Genomic DNA, 18,027 nt, shown 5'->3' on the forward strand with positions numbered 1-18,027 from the left:
CCACCTCATATACCTCAAACCCCAAGTGTTTGATCTGCTTCCTTCTTAACGGCTCCTTCTGCCTCCTGTGTATTTCTCTCACCCATCCCTCACCACCTTATGACCCACACTGCCCCTTCTTCAATCCAGCATGAAGTGTGTGCCTGGTCTGTGCCGCATGTGTAAGCTGTAGGGTGAGAGAAACAAAGCACTCACCTTGGGTGCAAAACTTAAGCAAAATCCCAGCAGATTTTTTTCCTGTAGAAATAGAAAAGCTAATTCTAAAATTTATATGAAAAGGTAAAGGAACTAGAATAGCTAAAACAATACTGAAATACTGAAATAAAGGGTGGAGGAATCACAAAACTTAGTTTTAAGATTTAGTTTATAGCTGCAGTAATGAAGAGGGTGTGGTATTACAGAAGAGGTAGACACAGATCACTAAAATAGAATCCATTAAAAGACACAGGTAAGACAAACATTTTTGACACAGATACAAAAGCAATTCAATGGAGGAAGGCTAGTTTTTACAGTATACAATATAGACTTTAATTTGCAAAAAAGAACAGACCTCAACTTAAATTGCACACCTTATACAGAAATTAATTCAAAATGGGTCATATATATGAGTGCAAAATATGAATGTAAAATATAAAACTAAAACTTGTAGAAGAAAAGCCTTAATGACTTACAGTTAGGTGAAGAGCTCTTAGACAATACATCAAAAGTACATTCCACCAAAAAAAAAAAATAATACACTGGCCTTTTTCAAAATTAAAAATTTTATTCTGCGAAAGATCTTGTTAAGAGGGTGGAAATATGGAAACACAGGGGCGCCTTGGTGGCTTAGTTAAATGTCCAACTCTTGATTTTGGCTTAGGTCATGATCTTGCGGTCATGAGATCGAGCCCTGTGTTGGACTCTGCATTGGGCATGGAGCCTACCTTAGATTTTCTCTCTCCTTCTCCATTGTCTGTCCCTCCCCCACTCCCCCTCTCCCTCCCTCTCCAAAAAAAGAGAAGAAAAGAAAAGGATGAAAATACATATCAGAGACAAGCCAAAAATATTTGCAAATCATATACCCAACAAAAGACTTGTATCTAAAGTATATAAAGAACTTTCTAATCTCAAAAGTGATGAAACAAGCAGTCCTATTACAAAATGTATGAATTCCTTTTGTTTCATTCTAGGAACATGTCTGGTGGCAGGATTTGGTCATAACAGTCATGCTGTACATAACGCTCCTGCAGTCTGTTTCAAGGTTGTCCCAGTAGCTAACGTTTCTTTATTAGCTTTGCACAGTCAAGAAAAGAGACTGACATCATAAATTACATATTATGATAAAATTTTCACTAACGGCAGCTTGTATAATCTTTATTTTAACCGATAAAATCTGTTTCAATGGATCATTCAAGTTTCAACTCACATTTCTTATGATATTACAGTTGAGGGATTGTCTTAGCAGGTTGTACTAAGCATTCTTACTTTCTAGCACTGTCCATATTATTTGGTTAAGTGATGTTATGTTTGTTAGTATGTAAGAAAGATGAGTGGATTTCTAAAGCTTATTGTCATGATAATATGACCACAGGAGTTCTAGACCAAAGCATTAAAACATTAAAGCCGCATGATTTTATGTCTCATTAGGAGAAAGTCATTTTTAGAGTGACACATTTGAAGGGACACATGACCACAGATAACCAACATTTCCAAATATGCACACACCCAGTGGCCACCTCATTCAGGTTGTCATTCAAGCCTTTCATGTGTGGTGTGTAACTTCAAAAATGAGGGGACCCCTCGCACACAGAACCTTGAAACTTTAGCCACACATGATGAGCACCATCAGAATCCCTTCCTTTTAACACATTCGGCTTCCCAGACAACCTGAAGCTTTGAACAGTAATTCTAGTGCTGAGTGCTGCTCCCTCAGAAGGGAGGAGGAAATGATGGCCCCATACCACTCTTTCAGATCTTCCAGTCAGAAAAGTACTTTCCACATGTCTACCAAGGATCTGCTTGGTTCCTTGTGATAATATTGACATGAATTCTGTTCTCTACTGATAGTGACGAGGTTTTTTGTTGTTTTGTTTTGTTTTTTAAAGTCTGGTTTTCTAAAATCTCTTTTGCTGTGGTTAATTAGAAACAAAACAAGGGGTCAAGTTACGTGTCTGGATTAAAAGTGTAGGACATATTGAGCATACCCAAATTTTCAAGTAAGTTTAGATGCTATGAATATATTATGCTTCCTTACCACTTTTAATCAGTCAGCTAATGTTTAAATCTGTACAATAGTGGGCAAAGTAAGCCACATGTTAAGTAATATTGCATTTTAATCACAGCTGAGAACAGTTGAGAGAAACACTACTTGCTGAAACATGTTTTGTCTATTAACACTTGCTTTGGAAACAGTGATAGGAAATAGGTGGTTTTGTCATCACTTTTTTCCCCATCAGTTTTGTGAATTTATCCAATCTTAATTATGTCTTTATATTTTTTCTATATAGTTTGATGCTCTGTTTTGTGTGTATTTGCAGGTAGTAAGACCCTTTCCTCTTCTTTAGGTTCTCCGTAAGTTCCATTTTTTTACCCAAAACTCTTAATTCCATATATAATAGTTGATCTTGTTCCTTCTGTATTTTATACATTTTCTTATTTATAATTAAGTAGGTTTTTTTTTTTTTCTGTCACTATACTCCTCTTTTTCTTGATCAGGACATAATACGGAAGCCATTGTGAATGCAATTTATTGATCAAGTTTCTTGATCTAGGATTTGTCTCATAGATTTTAGAGAGTCTAGGAATCTCCTGCAACTGTGTGCAGAATTTTCTGATATATATTAGGGGTGGGTGTGATTTATGTGGGTGTGTATATGCAAACACACACATACACACACACACACACACACATTTTTCTGAAAATGGGTTCTGCACATTCTTCAGACTTTTAAAGGGGTTCCTTCACAAGAAACCAGCTATTAAATCTGTATAATAATGAATAGATTTTGTCACATATTACAAAATTGTCCATTTTAATCACAGTTGAGAACAGTCACAAGAAGTTGTCTATGGTTTGATATCATTGATGAAATGTCTCCAATGTGGTGAGGATCTGTGGATGGATTGTCCAGTCTGCAGAAATTACAAAATGTACATTTCACCTTCTGCCTTGATGGTACCAGCTGACCTCATGGAACAATGGGCCATTTTAGAGAAAAGTTCTCCAATATCACTGGCAAAGGCATAATCAGAAAAAGGGTGCAAAGCCTCACCTCAGGAGTAAAAGCAGAGGATAAGAACCCAAAGGTGTTATAACATGTAAGACTGCAGTAAAACTTGATAGAATAGATCAAATAAAAAATGTTCAGTATGCACCTGTAAAAACAAATGACATAATATCTATAATTTTATTTAAACTATTTGAGCAAATATAAAGTTTAAAAAGGGTTAAATGAAGCAAATATGGCAAAAATATTGGTAATTACTGATTCTGCTCTATAAGTATGTGAGGGTTTATTATATATATATTTTTTGCAGCTTCTGCACAGCAAAGGAAACAATCAACAAAACTAAAAGGCAACCAACGGAATGGGAAAAGATATTTGCAAACAACATATCAGACAAAGGGCTAGTATCCAAAATCTATAAAGAGCTCACCAAACTCCACACCTGAAAAACAAATAATCCAATGAAGAAATGGGCAGAAAACATGAATAGACACTTCTCTAAAGAAGACATCCGGATGGCCAACAGGCACATGAAAAGATGCTCAATGTCGCTCCTCATCAGGGAAATACAAATCAAAACCACACTCAGATATCACCTCATGCCAGTCAGAGTGGCTAAAATGAACAAATCAGGAGACTATAGATGCTGGTGAGGATGTGGAGAAATGGGAACCCTCTTGCACTGTTGGTGGGAATGCAAACTGGTGCAGCTGCTCTGGAAAACAGTGTGGAGGTTCCTCAAAAAATTAAACATAGACCTGCCCTATGACCCAGCAGTAGCACTGCTTGGAATTTACCCAAGGGATACAGGAATGCTGATGCATAGGGGCACTTGTACCCCAATGTTTATAGCAGCACTCTCAACAATAGCCAAATTATGGAAAGAGCCTAAATGTCCATCAACTGATGAATGGATAAAGAAATTGTGGTTTATATACACAATGGAGTACTACGTGGCAATGAGAAAGAACGAAATATGGCCCTTTGTAGCAACGTGGATGGAACTGGAGAGTGTGATGCTAAGTGAAATAAGCCATACAGAGAAAGACAGACACCATATGTTTTCACTCTTATGTGGATCCTGAGAAACTTAACAGAAACCCATGGGGGCGGAGAAGGAAAAAAAAAAAGAGGTTAGAGTGGGAGAGAGTCAAAGCATAAGAGACTCTTAAAAACTGAGAACAAACTGAGGGTTGATGGGGGGTGGGAGGGAGGGGAGGGTGGGTGATGGGTATTGAAGAGGGCATCTTTTGGGATGAGCACTGGGTGTTATATGGAAACCAATTTGACAATAAATTTCATATATAAAATATATATATATATATATATATATATATATCCTAATTGTTTTTTTTTTTTTTAATTTATTTTTGGGACAGAGAGAGACAGAGCATGAACGGGGGAGGGGCAGAGAGAGAGGGAGACACAGAATCGGAAACAGGCTCCAGGCTCCGAGCCATCAGCCCAGAGCCTGACGCGGGGCTCGAACTCACGGACCGCGAGATCGTGACCTGGCTGAAGTCGGACGCTTAACCGACTGTGCCACCCAGGCGCCCCAATATCCTAATTGTTTAACTCCAGCTTTCTGGTTTTATTAGAACCAGTATATGGACAGTCAGCTCTGATGGAAGCAAAACAGAGATTTGGGGCAATTAAATGGACAATAAAAAAGCTGGAAAACTAACTCTAGCAACACTGAGAAATGCATAGCCTACTAGGACGAAGTAAGCGGAGAATCTATGCAAAATTTAGCAAGACATAAAGAAAAAAAGGGTCAGCTCAGTAATAAAAGCAAAGTAAAATAAAATTATTTTCAAAGATTTTAGGGAAAGTAAAGCACAGACTGCTGCTGGGAATGTAAATCATATAGCCTTAGTAGTGAACAATTTAGGGACATGAATCAAAAGTCTTAAGACATTTCATATCCTTTGATCTGTTCATTCCCTTAGTAACAGTATAACCTAAAGCAACTGCTTCTGCACACATTTCTTACTGCATTAGATCTCCGAGGGAGGGGCTTTGTCTACCTTACTGACCACTATATCCCTAGCACAGGTCCACGCAGGAAGTATGTGCTTAATGGATGTATGTTAAATAAACAGAGAAGAATTAGAAACAACCTAAACGTCCAATAGAATTATTTGGTACATTTTGATACAGAAGATATACTAGTCATTGTAAGTTGATTTTTCAAAGAATATCAAATGACATGGGATAATGCTGTCAATATAATGTTATATGGGAAAAATAAGAATGTAAAATTATATATGGAATGATCCTAATTAAATATGTCCAAACTAGTATGAGGAAATGCAGCAAAATTTTAATTGCAGTTATCCATGGGTGATTCCCACTTAAGCACATTTGAAATGTTCTCCTTCAAATGTTTCTGTGGCTTCCAAGTTATTTATTAGGACAAAAATCTTTTCCAAAAATGAATTTTAGGGGTGCCTGGGTGGTTCAGTCGGTTAAGTGCCTGACTTTGGCTCAGGTCATGATCCTGTGGTCTGTGAGTTCAAGCCCCATGTTGGGCTCTGTGCTGACAGCTCAGAGCCTGGAGCCTGCTTCAGATTCTGTGTCTCCCTTTCTTTCTGCTCCTCCCCCACTTGCATTCTGTCTCTATCTCTGTCTCTCTCTCTCTCAAAAATAAATAAACATTAAAAAAATTAAAAATAAATAAATAAAAATGGATTTTAGTCTTCTAGGCTAAGGCTAGATAAGTATAGCATTACAAAAAGAGCCAGTCTTTGATTTCTTCCAATCCAAGTTCCCACTCTCCAGTTTGAGGTAACCATTCTTACAGGTTTGGTGTGTGTCCTAGATCATTTTTAATGGTTTTACATACATATACTGTATATGTACTATAAAGAATATGTGGTATTGGTATATATTTTTTATAAGTTGTGTTAAGTTGCTTGCATATTTATCATCTAGTTTTTTTTTGTTTTTTTTTTTAATTTTTTTTTTCAACGTTTTTTATTTATTTTTGGGACAGAGAGAGACAGAGCATGAACAGGGGAGGGGCAGAGAGAGAGGGAGACACAGAATTGGAAACAGGCTCCAGGCTCCGAGCCATCAGCCCAGAGCCTGACGCGGGGCTCGAACTCACAGACCGCGAGATCGTGACCTGGCTGAAGTCGGACGCTTAACCGACTGCACCACCCAGGCGCCCCTATCATCTAGTTTTTGCTTTCTGTTTTAACTCAACAATCTATTTATGAGAACTGCCTATTTTGAGATTGGATGGAGATTCAATTCATTCCCCTTAACTGCTATCCAGCATCACATTCGATTTAGCCATTTCCCTATTAGTAAGTAGGTAAGGGCCTGGATATTCTCTCTCTTTGAATCTACTGAAGAAAGGGATGGAGGAGACCACATCCTACTCTGCTGCTGGTGTCAGGGGAAGAAGTCTTCTCAAGGCAAAGAGTGGGATGCAGTTCCCAAAAGAGGAAAGCAGGTCCAGGTCCTCGTGCCTGCAGAAAGACCATGGGAGCCTTCCCCCCTCAGTATTCGGCCACATATACAAATATTCCACAAAGATTTATTGAGTAATTATCATGTGTCAGGCACCATGCTAAACCCCAATCTGGCATGCATGTGTAAATAATAATGCACCAAAGGCTGTGGATATACTGAACTATGAATTCCCATTAACCTATCAGAGTATGCTTAGATTTCTGCCTTAGTTGTAACTGACTTCTGGGTACTGAAAAGCTTCAGGGGCACCTGGGTGGCTCAGGTGGTTAACCGTATGACTCTTGGTTTCAGCTGAGGTCATGATCTTGTGGTTTCCTGAGTCCAAGCCCTGCATCAGGGTCTGTACTGGCAGTGTAGAGCCTGCTTAGGAGTCTCTCTCTCTCTGCCCCTCCCCCACTTGTGCTGTCTCTCTCTCTCAAAATAAATAAATAAACTTAAAAAAAACAAAAAAAAGCATTGGGGCACCTGGGTGGCTCAGTCGGTTGAGCATCCGACTTTGGCTCAGGTCATGATCTCACAGTTTGTGAGTTCCAGCCCCGCGTCAGGCTCTGTGCTGACAGCTCAGAGCCTGGAGCCTGCTTCAGATTCTGTGTCTCCCTCTCTCTCGGCCCCTAACCCACTTGCATTCTGTCTCGATCTCTCTCAAAAATAAATAAACATTAAAAAAATTTTTTTTTAAAGCATCAAAGTAACGCAAGAAATCATAAGTCAGACATAGGATTTATTTATTCTCATGTAAAGTATATTTCAGGGTAGGAAAAAAATGTGAGTTTCCAGTTTGTTTTTTATAATTTATAAAATGGGACTTGGTGATCTGTAAAATCACTTTCAGTTTTAACAGCTTAGAATACAGGATACTTGCAATAGGGCTCTTTTACCACTAGGTGCCGCTATTGACAACACAAAAGTTAAAAGCAAGGGCTTTATACACTGCAGTACTGCTTGAAAGAACACTACAGCATTTAAGAATAAAAATGTGAAAGCACTTTTACAGACAAGCCCTATAAAAGGACGTATGTGCATATTTAAATAGCTCAGTTCCATGGGCACAATAGTAGTTAAGTACTGCCTATATCCTTCTGGAACAACCTTTAGCAACTTATTGGTCAGCAGTATAAGGGGGGAATCAGAGGGTCTTAGAATTGGAAGGGAGCTTCTTTGTCCATTAGTTTTCAAATCTCTGTTTCCTGGAGTTAGAAATATATTTCCATGCAGGCGCAGAAATACACACCCATATAAACAGATTATATGTATATATAGCTGAAGCCAAAGTTTCACCAAACAGTAATATCCTTACCATGTGCAACCTATTTTTTCCATATATTTGTAAAATAATAGAATATATAAATATTTAAATATATATATTTACTTATATATCTGCCCCCAGTTCTGGCACAGAGCTCCTAAACCCTTGTGATTTCTTAAGCGATGAGAACATGAGGAGCATTTCTTCTAATACTTGGTCTTTGATTCTGGCTCCCGACACTGACTTCCTAAATCCCTTGGAATTTCCTGGGTGATAGGAGTGTCTTTTTTTTTTTTTTTTTAATTTTTTTTTTAACGTTTTTATTTATTTTTGAGACAGAGAGAGACAGAGCATGAATGGGGGAGGGGCAGAGAGAGAGGGAGACACAGGATCAGAAGCAGGCTCCAGGCTCTGAGGCATCAGCCCAGAGCCCGACGCGGGGCTCGAACTCACAGACTGTGAGATCGTGACCTGAGCCAAAGTCGGACGCTTAACCGACTGAGCCACCCAGGCGCCCCAGATAGGAGTGTCTTTTGATATAAGGAGCTGACTCTTGGTGGGCTCTTGAACAGCTTCAGGATGGGGGCTGGTCACCAAAAAGACCAAGGTCTGATTCGAAGCTTGGGGCTTTCAGACCTGTTCTCCATCCTCTGGGAAGAGGGGAAGGGCTAGAAGTAGAGTTAGTGATCATTCATGCCTTCATGATGACATTTCCATCAAATCCCAAAAGTACGAGTTTGAGAGAGCTTCCAGGTGGACAGAAGCTCCTGCACCTGGGACTCTCCAGGCCTTGCCCTACGTAGCTCTTCATCTGGCTGTTCATCTGTATTCTGTATCATATCCTTTGTTACATAATCAACCAGTACACGTAAGTGTTTCCCTAAATGTTATGAGCCATTCTAGCAAATTACTGAACCCAAGGAGGAGGTCATGGCAACCTTGGTTTATAGTTGGTCAGTCAGAAATACAGGTGACAACCTGGGACTTGTGATAACCTGGGGTCTTACATGGGGAGGTCTTGTGGTGCTAATTCCAGGCAGATGGTATCAGAACTGAACTGAATTGCAGGACACCAGTTGCTACTGCAGGATCATTTGATGTGTGAAAAACTTACACATCTAGAATCCGAAGTGTGGTGAGTGTAGTAGTATGAGAGTAAAGAAGATAACACAGGGAATGTTTCCCAGACATATTCTATTTCATAAAAAATATACATATATACTAGTCATAAACTAATAACTAGTGATCTAATACACGTCCTTCCATTTAATACATTAGGAAAGAGAGGCTCAGAGAGGTGCAGTGACTTGCCCCAGGTAACACAGCCAGGAAACAGGCATTCCAGGCACTGGCAGGTTTGGTTTTGGAAGGTCCTGGGTAAAAACTGAAAAATATCCTTGGCATACCCCCAGTCCTTTATGCACTCCTACCTTCTAGAGCCTGTGGGCCAGTACCTGCTTGTGATAAAAACTGACAAAGTAGATGTGTGACTAGTTATACACAATCATCATTTAAAAAATACAGGATCTTTGCAAAATGCAAGAGTGATCATTTCAACTCTCCTACTTGCATTCCCTCAGTGGTTCTTTCTGTTTTTTAGGCCAGATACAAATTCTCAGTGTGGCAATAAATCTCCTCCAGACCTGGCCCCAGTCCTTTGAGCCAGCCTCACTCTTTGCCAGTTCCCCATGCATCTTCAAGGTCTTTCCTCCATTCTTGACCTGGCTAAATCTTAGATTTTTCGCAGCTCCACTCACATTCCTCTTCTGCAAACCTTCCCGGGCGCTGGCTTTCCACACCTTTGCCACAGCACACGTCCTACTGTCCCTGAGTCTTTTTCTTGTCTGTGTTTTTCACTGGACTGTGGCATTGTTATGAGCCAGGGTCATGTCTTTCTGTTTGTCATCCCTGGCCACTAACACGGGGCTAAGTACACAAGAGAAACTCAGTTGGTATCTGCTGGACTGAATAGTTGCATATTCTTATTCTCACATTTTAATCCTTAAAAAACCCAACTCACTGGAATATCAGCTGTTTGAATTATGTAAGAGCTGGTTCTGACAATGCAGATCTCCATTTTCTAATATCTTGAGAGTATGAATAAAAACTATACGTATCTCAGGAAAAATGGATGCAAAAACCCAGTTTTAAATTCCTTTACTTTAATACATCTTTATTTTAATACATCTGTGTTAGAAAGATGGTTAGTTTGGGTTTTTTATCCCCCAGTCTGTAGGCCATAGTATCAAATGATCAACACAGCTGCTGGCCCAATCCCCAGACTGAGAGCCTTCCCTGGATCACTTACAAAAGGCAGACAACAACTCTCATGTGCATGCTACCTTATAACATACCAAAGAAAGTGGGTAAGTTATTTTATTATCCATCATTAAGGAGGCGATCAGAGTGAAAGGGAGAAAATTAAATGCTACTATGACTAAGTGCAGTGAGTAATGAAGTGAGAGGTTGACCAGTGGGAGCTACGGTGGTCAGAGATGGCTTTGTAAGAGTGAATTATATAGACTAGGTTGAGAATTGAGTAGAGAGATGGAGAAGGAAGCATTTCCAGGTGGGAACCAGCAAGAACAACACTCAGATAAGGATGTGGGTGGAGACGACTTGCCTGATGGGGGGGTGGGGCCCATTTGTGTTGGGAAACAAGGTGGGAGGGAGGGAGGGAGGGAGAATGTATGCTGACACTGGATAGGAGCTGGGGCTAATTATCCCAGATCACCCTTACTCTTGTGGCACCCTTACTCTTGTGTTGGTTATGAAGCACATTCAGGTTGACTTAGCATTTTGATCTCCTTCCTGCTCTTGGTAGGTGAGTAGGATGGATGTTAATGGGCTTTTTAAAAATAGAAATGGCAAAAGCCTAAAGGAGATTAGGAAATTTAGCCCAAGTCACACAGCTGGCAGCTCACCAACCTCACAGTCTAGAATTCAACACTTCTATTTCACAGACCAAGAATTACAGTCGGTCTCACAAATCACATAGCTGAGGACCAAGGAGGTGAAGTAACTGTTCCAAGGCTACACAAAAGCAGTTTAGGATACTGTTTGGTAGCTTTAACCAGCACTATTTCTGATTGAAGGGGTTTTGCATTATATTAACTGGAGAAGAAACCCGGAGGAAAAATCCTCATATTGCAGAGAAAGAGCTGTTACTTTGACAAAACAAAATATTTTCTAATGTTTTATAACTGTTGGGATAACAGTCTGTTATGTAGCTGCATTCTTAAAAACGGAAATTTTTATCAATCAAAAATTAAGTTTTTTTAAAGCAAAAACTATTCTGAAAAGAAATGGAGCTGCCTGAGCAGAGATATCTTTCTGGGGGGAGTGGTCTCTACAACCTACAAGAGCTTTTCAGAATTATTTTCTGCCACTGATGAATTTTAAGGTCTTCATCAAGCAGACCAAAAAAAATTAACTTGAAAACAACACTGACACCAACAAAAACATTGTCCCTATGTGATTGATACTATCCCTCAGAATCTGATAGCAAAGGATAACTAATATTTCCAAACGAGTACATCATCCAGATGACACATTATTATAATTTATTTAGTTTTTTTACCCCAGAAATGACATGGTCTGAGAAATGACTTGCTGAGAAATCTGTGTTTACATTAGGGAGAGTGGATGGGGGGGGGGGGGGTGGGGGGTGGTGGGTGATGAAAATCCCTGCAGAAGTTGAAAAGATGTTAAGTGGTAAATACCAAAATGCCCAGCAAGCATGTAAGCAGGCTCTCATCCCAGCATGAATATGTGCAGCTCAGCATTTTAAAATTTACTTTTAGCTTTTCTAGCAGTTTGAATTAACCCATTCTCTACTTCCACTCCTGGTGTGAGAGCTCAGCCTTGAACCTACAGACTAAAAGTGCAGGCACAGTCTACTGTGATCGGCCAGTAGATAACCCCCTCACCCGATGGCTTCCTCCAAGTGGGCTGTCTCATGAACAAATGTCTCCTAGACGTTCTTAACAACCAGGAGGCCTGGAGCAAAGTCCAGACAAATGGTAGGAAGTAAGTCAGGCTTGCTGGAGCTCATACAGAACTGGAAAAGGCCTATTGGGAGACCAACACAATACAAATAAATGCCACACTAAAGGTACGTCCAGATCAGAGGTTCTCCAGAAGCAGGTGGGTCAGAACCACCCCAGTGAGGCTGTTTCAGAAGATAGCCCCAAGCATTCATAGTCATAAAAGATCCACAGGTGATTCTAAAGTACATTCCTCATTGATAGACACCGATCTAGACTGTCTAAAGAGACAATTACATTTTGTCTTAATTTCAACCCCTGGGCAAGTTAAAATGAAAAACAAAACGAGCAAATCCAAACCAAAAATTCTTCCAGATTAGGTATACAGTATATCAGTTACTACAGACATTTGCTTCCAATAGAAAAAATAATCCATGTCAAAGTCTTGGTGAGTCGAAATATTGCATGGTATTTGTCCTATTAAAACCGGGGCTGGCCAAGTATACTTTTGGTGTCCCTCATGCTACAATTTCCTAAGTTCTTTGGCCCAACAGAAGAAAGTTAAGAACAAAAACAAAACAAAATTCAAGAGAATAAAAGAAAGTTAACTGAGCAACAAAGAATTATTACAATTCTGAAATAAAGCCATCCACTCCTGTGTTTGGGTGAGTGTTATTGTAGCAAAGTCCAATGCTTCCTAAACGATGGGGCCCTGCCTGACTGAAAACCTAAACAAACAGTCCATGTTCAGCCTATTAAAGATGAAAGAAGACTTAACATTTGATGGGGCCAGTGAAGACCCTAAGTGTAACAGAGATAACAGGGTCTTTGTCATAGCAAACCATTCAATGCGGGCTTTCCTTTTTACCTTGTTGATGGACATTTCATTCATCCTCAGAAGCTGCTCTGGCATAACTCAGAGGTAGATTTAGCCCAACAACTGGCCCTACAACGCTCAGCCAAGATGTGATGTAGTTGACACTCCTAGGAAACAAGTGAAAAAACAGGAAACTCTCATGTTTCCATTGTAGTTGGGTGAGAGGTAGAAAATCAGTTACCAACAGAAGAGATGAGCTGTCTTCAAAGATATGTGCCCACCATGTGGAATTCTAGCATTTCCAAATATCAGCTCCATTACTTGACAGGAACTTGAGGTCCAAAGGGACTGAGGATCCCCAGTAAGGTAGTTAAAAGGGGAGTCAAGGCACTGGGACTCCTGACTCCCCTTGATGATTCCAATTTTACACTCAAAATTTACAGCATTTGCTAAGGTAGCATAGTGCAGTGGTTAAGAGCATGGCTCTGAGGCACAAATGCATGGGTTCAAATCCCAATTCTACCATCTAACTAGCAGTGTGAACTTGGCCAAGTCATTTAATTCCTCTGTGCTTTAGCTTCCTCTTCTGTAAACTGGGTAAAATAATGGAAATTAGCTCATGGGGTGTTATAAAAATCCAATGTCTTAATATATCTAAAATACTTAGAACAGTGCCTAGCACACAGTAAAAATCAATAAACATTAGCCATTATTATTATTACAAAAAATATTTCTTTTTTAGCTTGGCTTTTAGAGTCACATAAAAAGATTTACACTTTTAAAATAAGAGTAAAAGCCAATGTATCTTGATGGTGTTTCTTACCTATTGATTTTTTGAGAATTCTTTAACACAGGAGTCATGAATTCATCTGTCTTGCAGGGATGAAGTACAAAAAAAGGCTGCCCAAGTATTGGATGCTCCTGTAGGAATCAGAGTTGGTCCAGGATTGCCAGTGTGAGTTACTTTGAAAAAGTTAAAACGCACAATCTGGTTTGTTAAAATAAAAGTTTGCTTTAAATTCCAAGTTACTAAATTAAGATACAGATCAATTTCAGTTTTTGAAATATAATTCATAATCCACACATGAGAAGAAGTTATGAATTGATAAAGTATAGAAGGGTACACAGTTTTGTTTACACAATACCAACTGTAGACAAATTTTATCAGTTTCCTCTCTTTGTCAACTAATGTTACTCTATGGCCTGTAATTATTCTCCGGTTTTTCCTCAAGGCTGTCTGTGAAGCCCAGTAGCCTGACCACGTGAACAATGTATTTCATTCGCCTCATTGTAAGGGAACCAAAATCTTTCACACTTTTTTTTTTTTTTTTTTTACATAAACTTTGCCAATGTGTTGATTGTTTCAAGCATCACTGCGGTGCCAACAGGCACATGTTCAGTGGGTAGAATGGTAGGGGAGGGGAGAGGAAGCAGGAGAATGGCTTGCATTATTTAAATTGTTGTACTTCTGTCTGTCTCTTTCTGAGTTTCCTCTGTTTATCTGTTTCTATCCTTCTGTCTCTCCCAAGCTTATTGGGCCGTTTCTGTAAATCAAAACTCACTTGATGCAACGCCACTGCCTTCATAGGAGAATGACTGGATCCAAGATACGGGTCAGACCGCTGCCAGTGTAGCGATGTGGACATAATTTGGCCAACAATGGGGAGCCCTAGGAGATTTCTATGTAGTGAGTGATCCACGCACAAATTGTGCCAATGCAAAAACAATTATTAACAATAAATTTATTGATCGTTTACATTGTAGATTCACAACTACGCCAAAGACTGCAAACTCAAATACTGCTATGGTCTGAATGTTTGCATCTCCCCATATTCATATGTTGAAATCCTAAAGCCCGGTGTGAAGGTATTACAGGAGGTTGGGCCTTTAGGAAGTGATTAGGTCATGAGGGTAGAGCCCTCAGGAATGAGAATTTGGACTTTATAAAAGAGATCCTGCCCCCTGATTGCTAGTTCACCCCCTTCTGCCATGTGAGGACACAAGAAGTGTGTGACCCGAAAGAGCGTCCTTATGAGAACAGGCTGGTATACTGATCTCAGACTTCAGAATTGTAAAAAATAAATTTCCGTTGTGTGTAAACTACCCAATCTGTGGTATTTTGTTATAGCTGGCCAAGCAAACTGGGACAGATACCTACAAAGATCACACAGGTAGCGTGAAGGAGCGAGGTCAGTTAAATACACAAGCAGGTGACAGGGACTGTGGGGAAATGGAGAGTGTGCCCAGCCAAGGCTAGGCTTGCTACTCTGCTCCAGCCAATTGTGCCATGTGGGAATGTAGGTTCAGTGTGCCAGGTCTTCCCATTTGTCAAAATAACCTAGCAATCCAGATTTTTATGTAAAATCTCCTAAATTTAAATTTTGGCACTTTTTTTTTTTTTTTTAAACATAGAGTGGGCCAAATACAACAAGCCTGTTGGCTGGATTTGGACTAGGGGTCTAGCTTCTTCTCCTGGCTTCTTCTCCTCTTGTCAGCCAGTCCAAGGAGAAGCTGAACTCAGAGCATCCATGGAAAGAATTACGTGTGGTTGTTGCTGCTAACTCTACCCTCCAACCCCAAAACACTCATGTTGGTGTGCATGTGCACACACCTGCTCACAGGAAACAGAGGCACCATTCCACTGTGTATTGGAGACGCTGGGTATGGATATTTGGGGATGTATGTGTGTGCTGAGGGCTGGGGTATCCGCTGGGTATGGGGCAGTGTATGTCTCCTGAGCGCCACCTCCAGAGTCTGCCTAGTGGCCTGACTCTTACAGCAGAGCCTGGGCTCCCTCTTTCCTGCTCTCTTCCCACCCCTCCTTCCCATTCGAATCTAAGCAGAGCCTAGGGTCAGAGCCCCAATGTGTTATGCCTATAGCAAGTCTTCCCGTCCAGCTTGATTCATTCTGGCTCTCCTTATATGCCTTAAACTAGTATTTATTAATTCAACACATATCTACTGATCATGTCTTATGTGTCTGCCAGGAACAGTTCTGGATATAGTAATAGAGATCACTGTATTGCAAAGATAAACAAAGTCCCTGATCCCAGGGAACTTTCATGCCAGTGCAGGAGACAGCCAATAAATTTATAGAACAAATAAATAGACAAAATAATCCAGAAAATAATAAGCGTTATGAATAAAATAAAACAGGGTCCCTTGATTTTGAGAGCATTTAGAACCGAAAAGCTCCTTTTTGTTGTTAAATAAATCCCTTAAATATGTTGCTAATCATGGCCACTCTTCTAGCAGTGTGTCAAAAGCATCCATAATCACTTCCATGGTTAAACTGTATATGGCCAACACCCAATGCTTTCTCAAGTGTGTCAGCTTCTCTTAGTTGTGGCAAACTAACCAAACCATTAATTACTTTTCAGATACAGATGGAAAATTAATTTTTAAAATACTCAAAAATCCTGGTTTCTAAATATATAAGACTACTGAATATAGGCCTTAAGTCATTATGAGTATAATAATGATTATACAATATAGAAAAATAAAAAGTTTCCCCGATGTGATTAGAATTCATATCTTCCCTCATCGTTCACTTAGCAAATATTAAGTCTTCTTGTCTGACAATTTTATAATGATTTAACCCTAACTAACGGCAAATCTATAGTTTAAAAATGTGGCTAATCTTAGGGATATGTTAATGCTGCAGAAGTGACAGAATTCAAAGTGAGCCTTATGACCTGAGCTGATACTATTTTTTCAGTAACATTCAATCAGCTAATCCTGCAAGCCAAACAATTTATATTCAAAGTTACGGTAGAGAATTTACAAATAATTTGAGGTGTCTTATCAGTGTAGACAATCAATCTGGATAATATTCTCCAAAAGCCATTTTTCTGCACTGGAGATTTTTTAAGGTTCATGCCATCAGGAAACATTATCTGCATTTTCTACTTTCTCCTTCAGACAGCCAGAATCAGAGATGAAAGCCGTCTTTCATTTTTAGTTTAGGAATTATGAGCTAGAGTCAAAAAAATCTAAAACCCTACACCTTATTTGTTTAACATACCATTTTCAGAAATGGAAGAACATCAAAACTGTCAGGATCTTTTTAGTGACATTTCTTAGATCAATTCAGAAGGTAAATTTGTGTGAAAGTACTACCATCTGCTGTCAGTACTAATGAACTGATGCAAATCTGCACTGAGAAAAATGTCAGTGTGGAAATACATGCAGCCAGTGAACTGTGTTAGGCTTACAACTCAATAAACACTTCTACTGGAACAAAGTTCTGCTAAATGGTTTTCCGTGAAAATAGAAATGATGGGTCAGATTTCTATCTCTGTAACTCCAGAGGAGTTATATAGGCACATTCTCCTATGAAATTTAATTTAGCAATGGTTAAATGTCTCATAAAATAAGTCTGACATGAATACTGTGAATTGGTTTCAGAACTATTAGATATGACTATCACAAGGAAATGATAATACTGCACCTTCATTCTTCCATCTAATAAAGGAGATGAATTTCTTGGTTCATTTCTTAATTTTCTTGGCTCTCCAGGAGGGCACAAATATAATTTCACATATGAAGCTTTCATCCAGTTGCATATTCCAGACTGATCGAATTTGCCTTCCACTCAGGGTACATTCCTTAGAAATGGAGAGGGATATTTCCCTAAGCCTGCTTCCTCAAGCAGGGAAAGGAAAACGGCTATTGAACATCTGCAGTATGAGACACTGTACTAAGTGCTTTGCACGGGGTCACCTATCTGAGTAATTCTTTGAGGAAGGCTTTATTGTTGCCACTTGGAGAACGGGTTCAAAGGGATTACACTTAAAGTCATCCATGTAGTAGGGAGCGAAGCACCTCCGAAGTGTGGTCTTACATTGCACCTTTCCACCCCACTGACCAGAGGTGTTGTCAGGGACATTTAATCCTCTCTCTAGTCCATCTCTGGAAAAATCTACTTACTTTTATTTCAAAATAATGTGTTTTCATAAAATTGTAAGGGAAATACATACAGAGAGCTCAGAAAATACAGAAAAGAACAAAGAAAAAAAGCAGGATAACCTAAGACTGACCAACTCAGATTTAATCACTATTTGGTGAATTTCAAACCTTTTCATGTACACACGTTTATAGTCTTCTATTGCTTTTTATTCAATGAACAGAAAGATATGTACCAAGTACCCACTATATGCCAGTCCTGCCATATGTGTTTTTTGTTGGTGTTCTTGAAGTTTCTTTGTCTTTTGTTTTGCAGATTTCTATACTTATTTTTATTTTTTCCCTGTATATATTTTGTTCGGATTTATTTTGTTGTTCTTAATTTTT

The 18,027-nt window shown here is 39.4% G+C and overlaps 1 protein-coding gene across 14 annotated transcripts in view; it reads right to left on the reverse strand.

Moving 5' to 3' along the window:
- Nucleotides 1–346: 346 nt before the first annotated feature.
- The window catches only part of ATG10 (autophagy related 10), a 449,505-nt gene continuing 431,824 nt past the window's right edge, over nucleotides 347–18,027 (reverse strand). For 6 of the 14 annotated variants that reach the window (XM_058728214.1, XM_058728204.1, XM_058728115.1 and 3 more), the window contains 2 exons: nucleotides 13,559–13,656; nucleotides 9,110–12,902 (listed from right to left, as the gene is read on the reverse strand). In XM_058728214.1, the coding sequence (XP_058584197.1) occupies nucleotides 12,803–12,902; nucleotides 13,559–13,656 (198 nt within the window). In that variant the 3' untranslated portion in view covers nucleotides 9,110–12,802. Of the gene's footprint in view, nucleotides 3,355–9,109; nucleotides 12,903–13,558; nucleotides 13,724–14,466; nucleotides 17,343–18,027 lie in introns of those variants that run through there. The other 8 variants (XR_009261140.1, XM_058728154.1, XM_058728123.1 and 5 more) reach the window with 8 other exon arrangements.

Source organism: Neofelis nebulosa, chromosome 1 (genome assembly GCF_028018385.1).
Source record: "Neofelis nebulosa isolate mNeoNeb1 chromosome 1, mNeoNeb1.pri, whole genome shotgun sequence".
In the NCBI taxonomy this organism is placed as follows: Eukaryota; Metazoa; Chordata; class Mammalia; order Carnivora; family Felidae; genus Neofelis; species Neofelis nebulosa.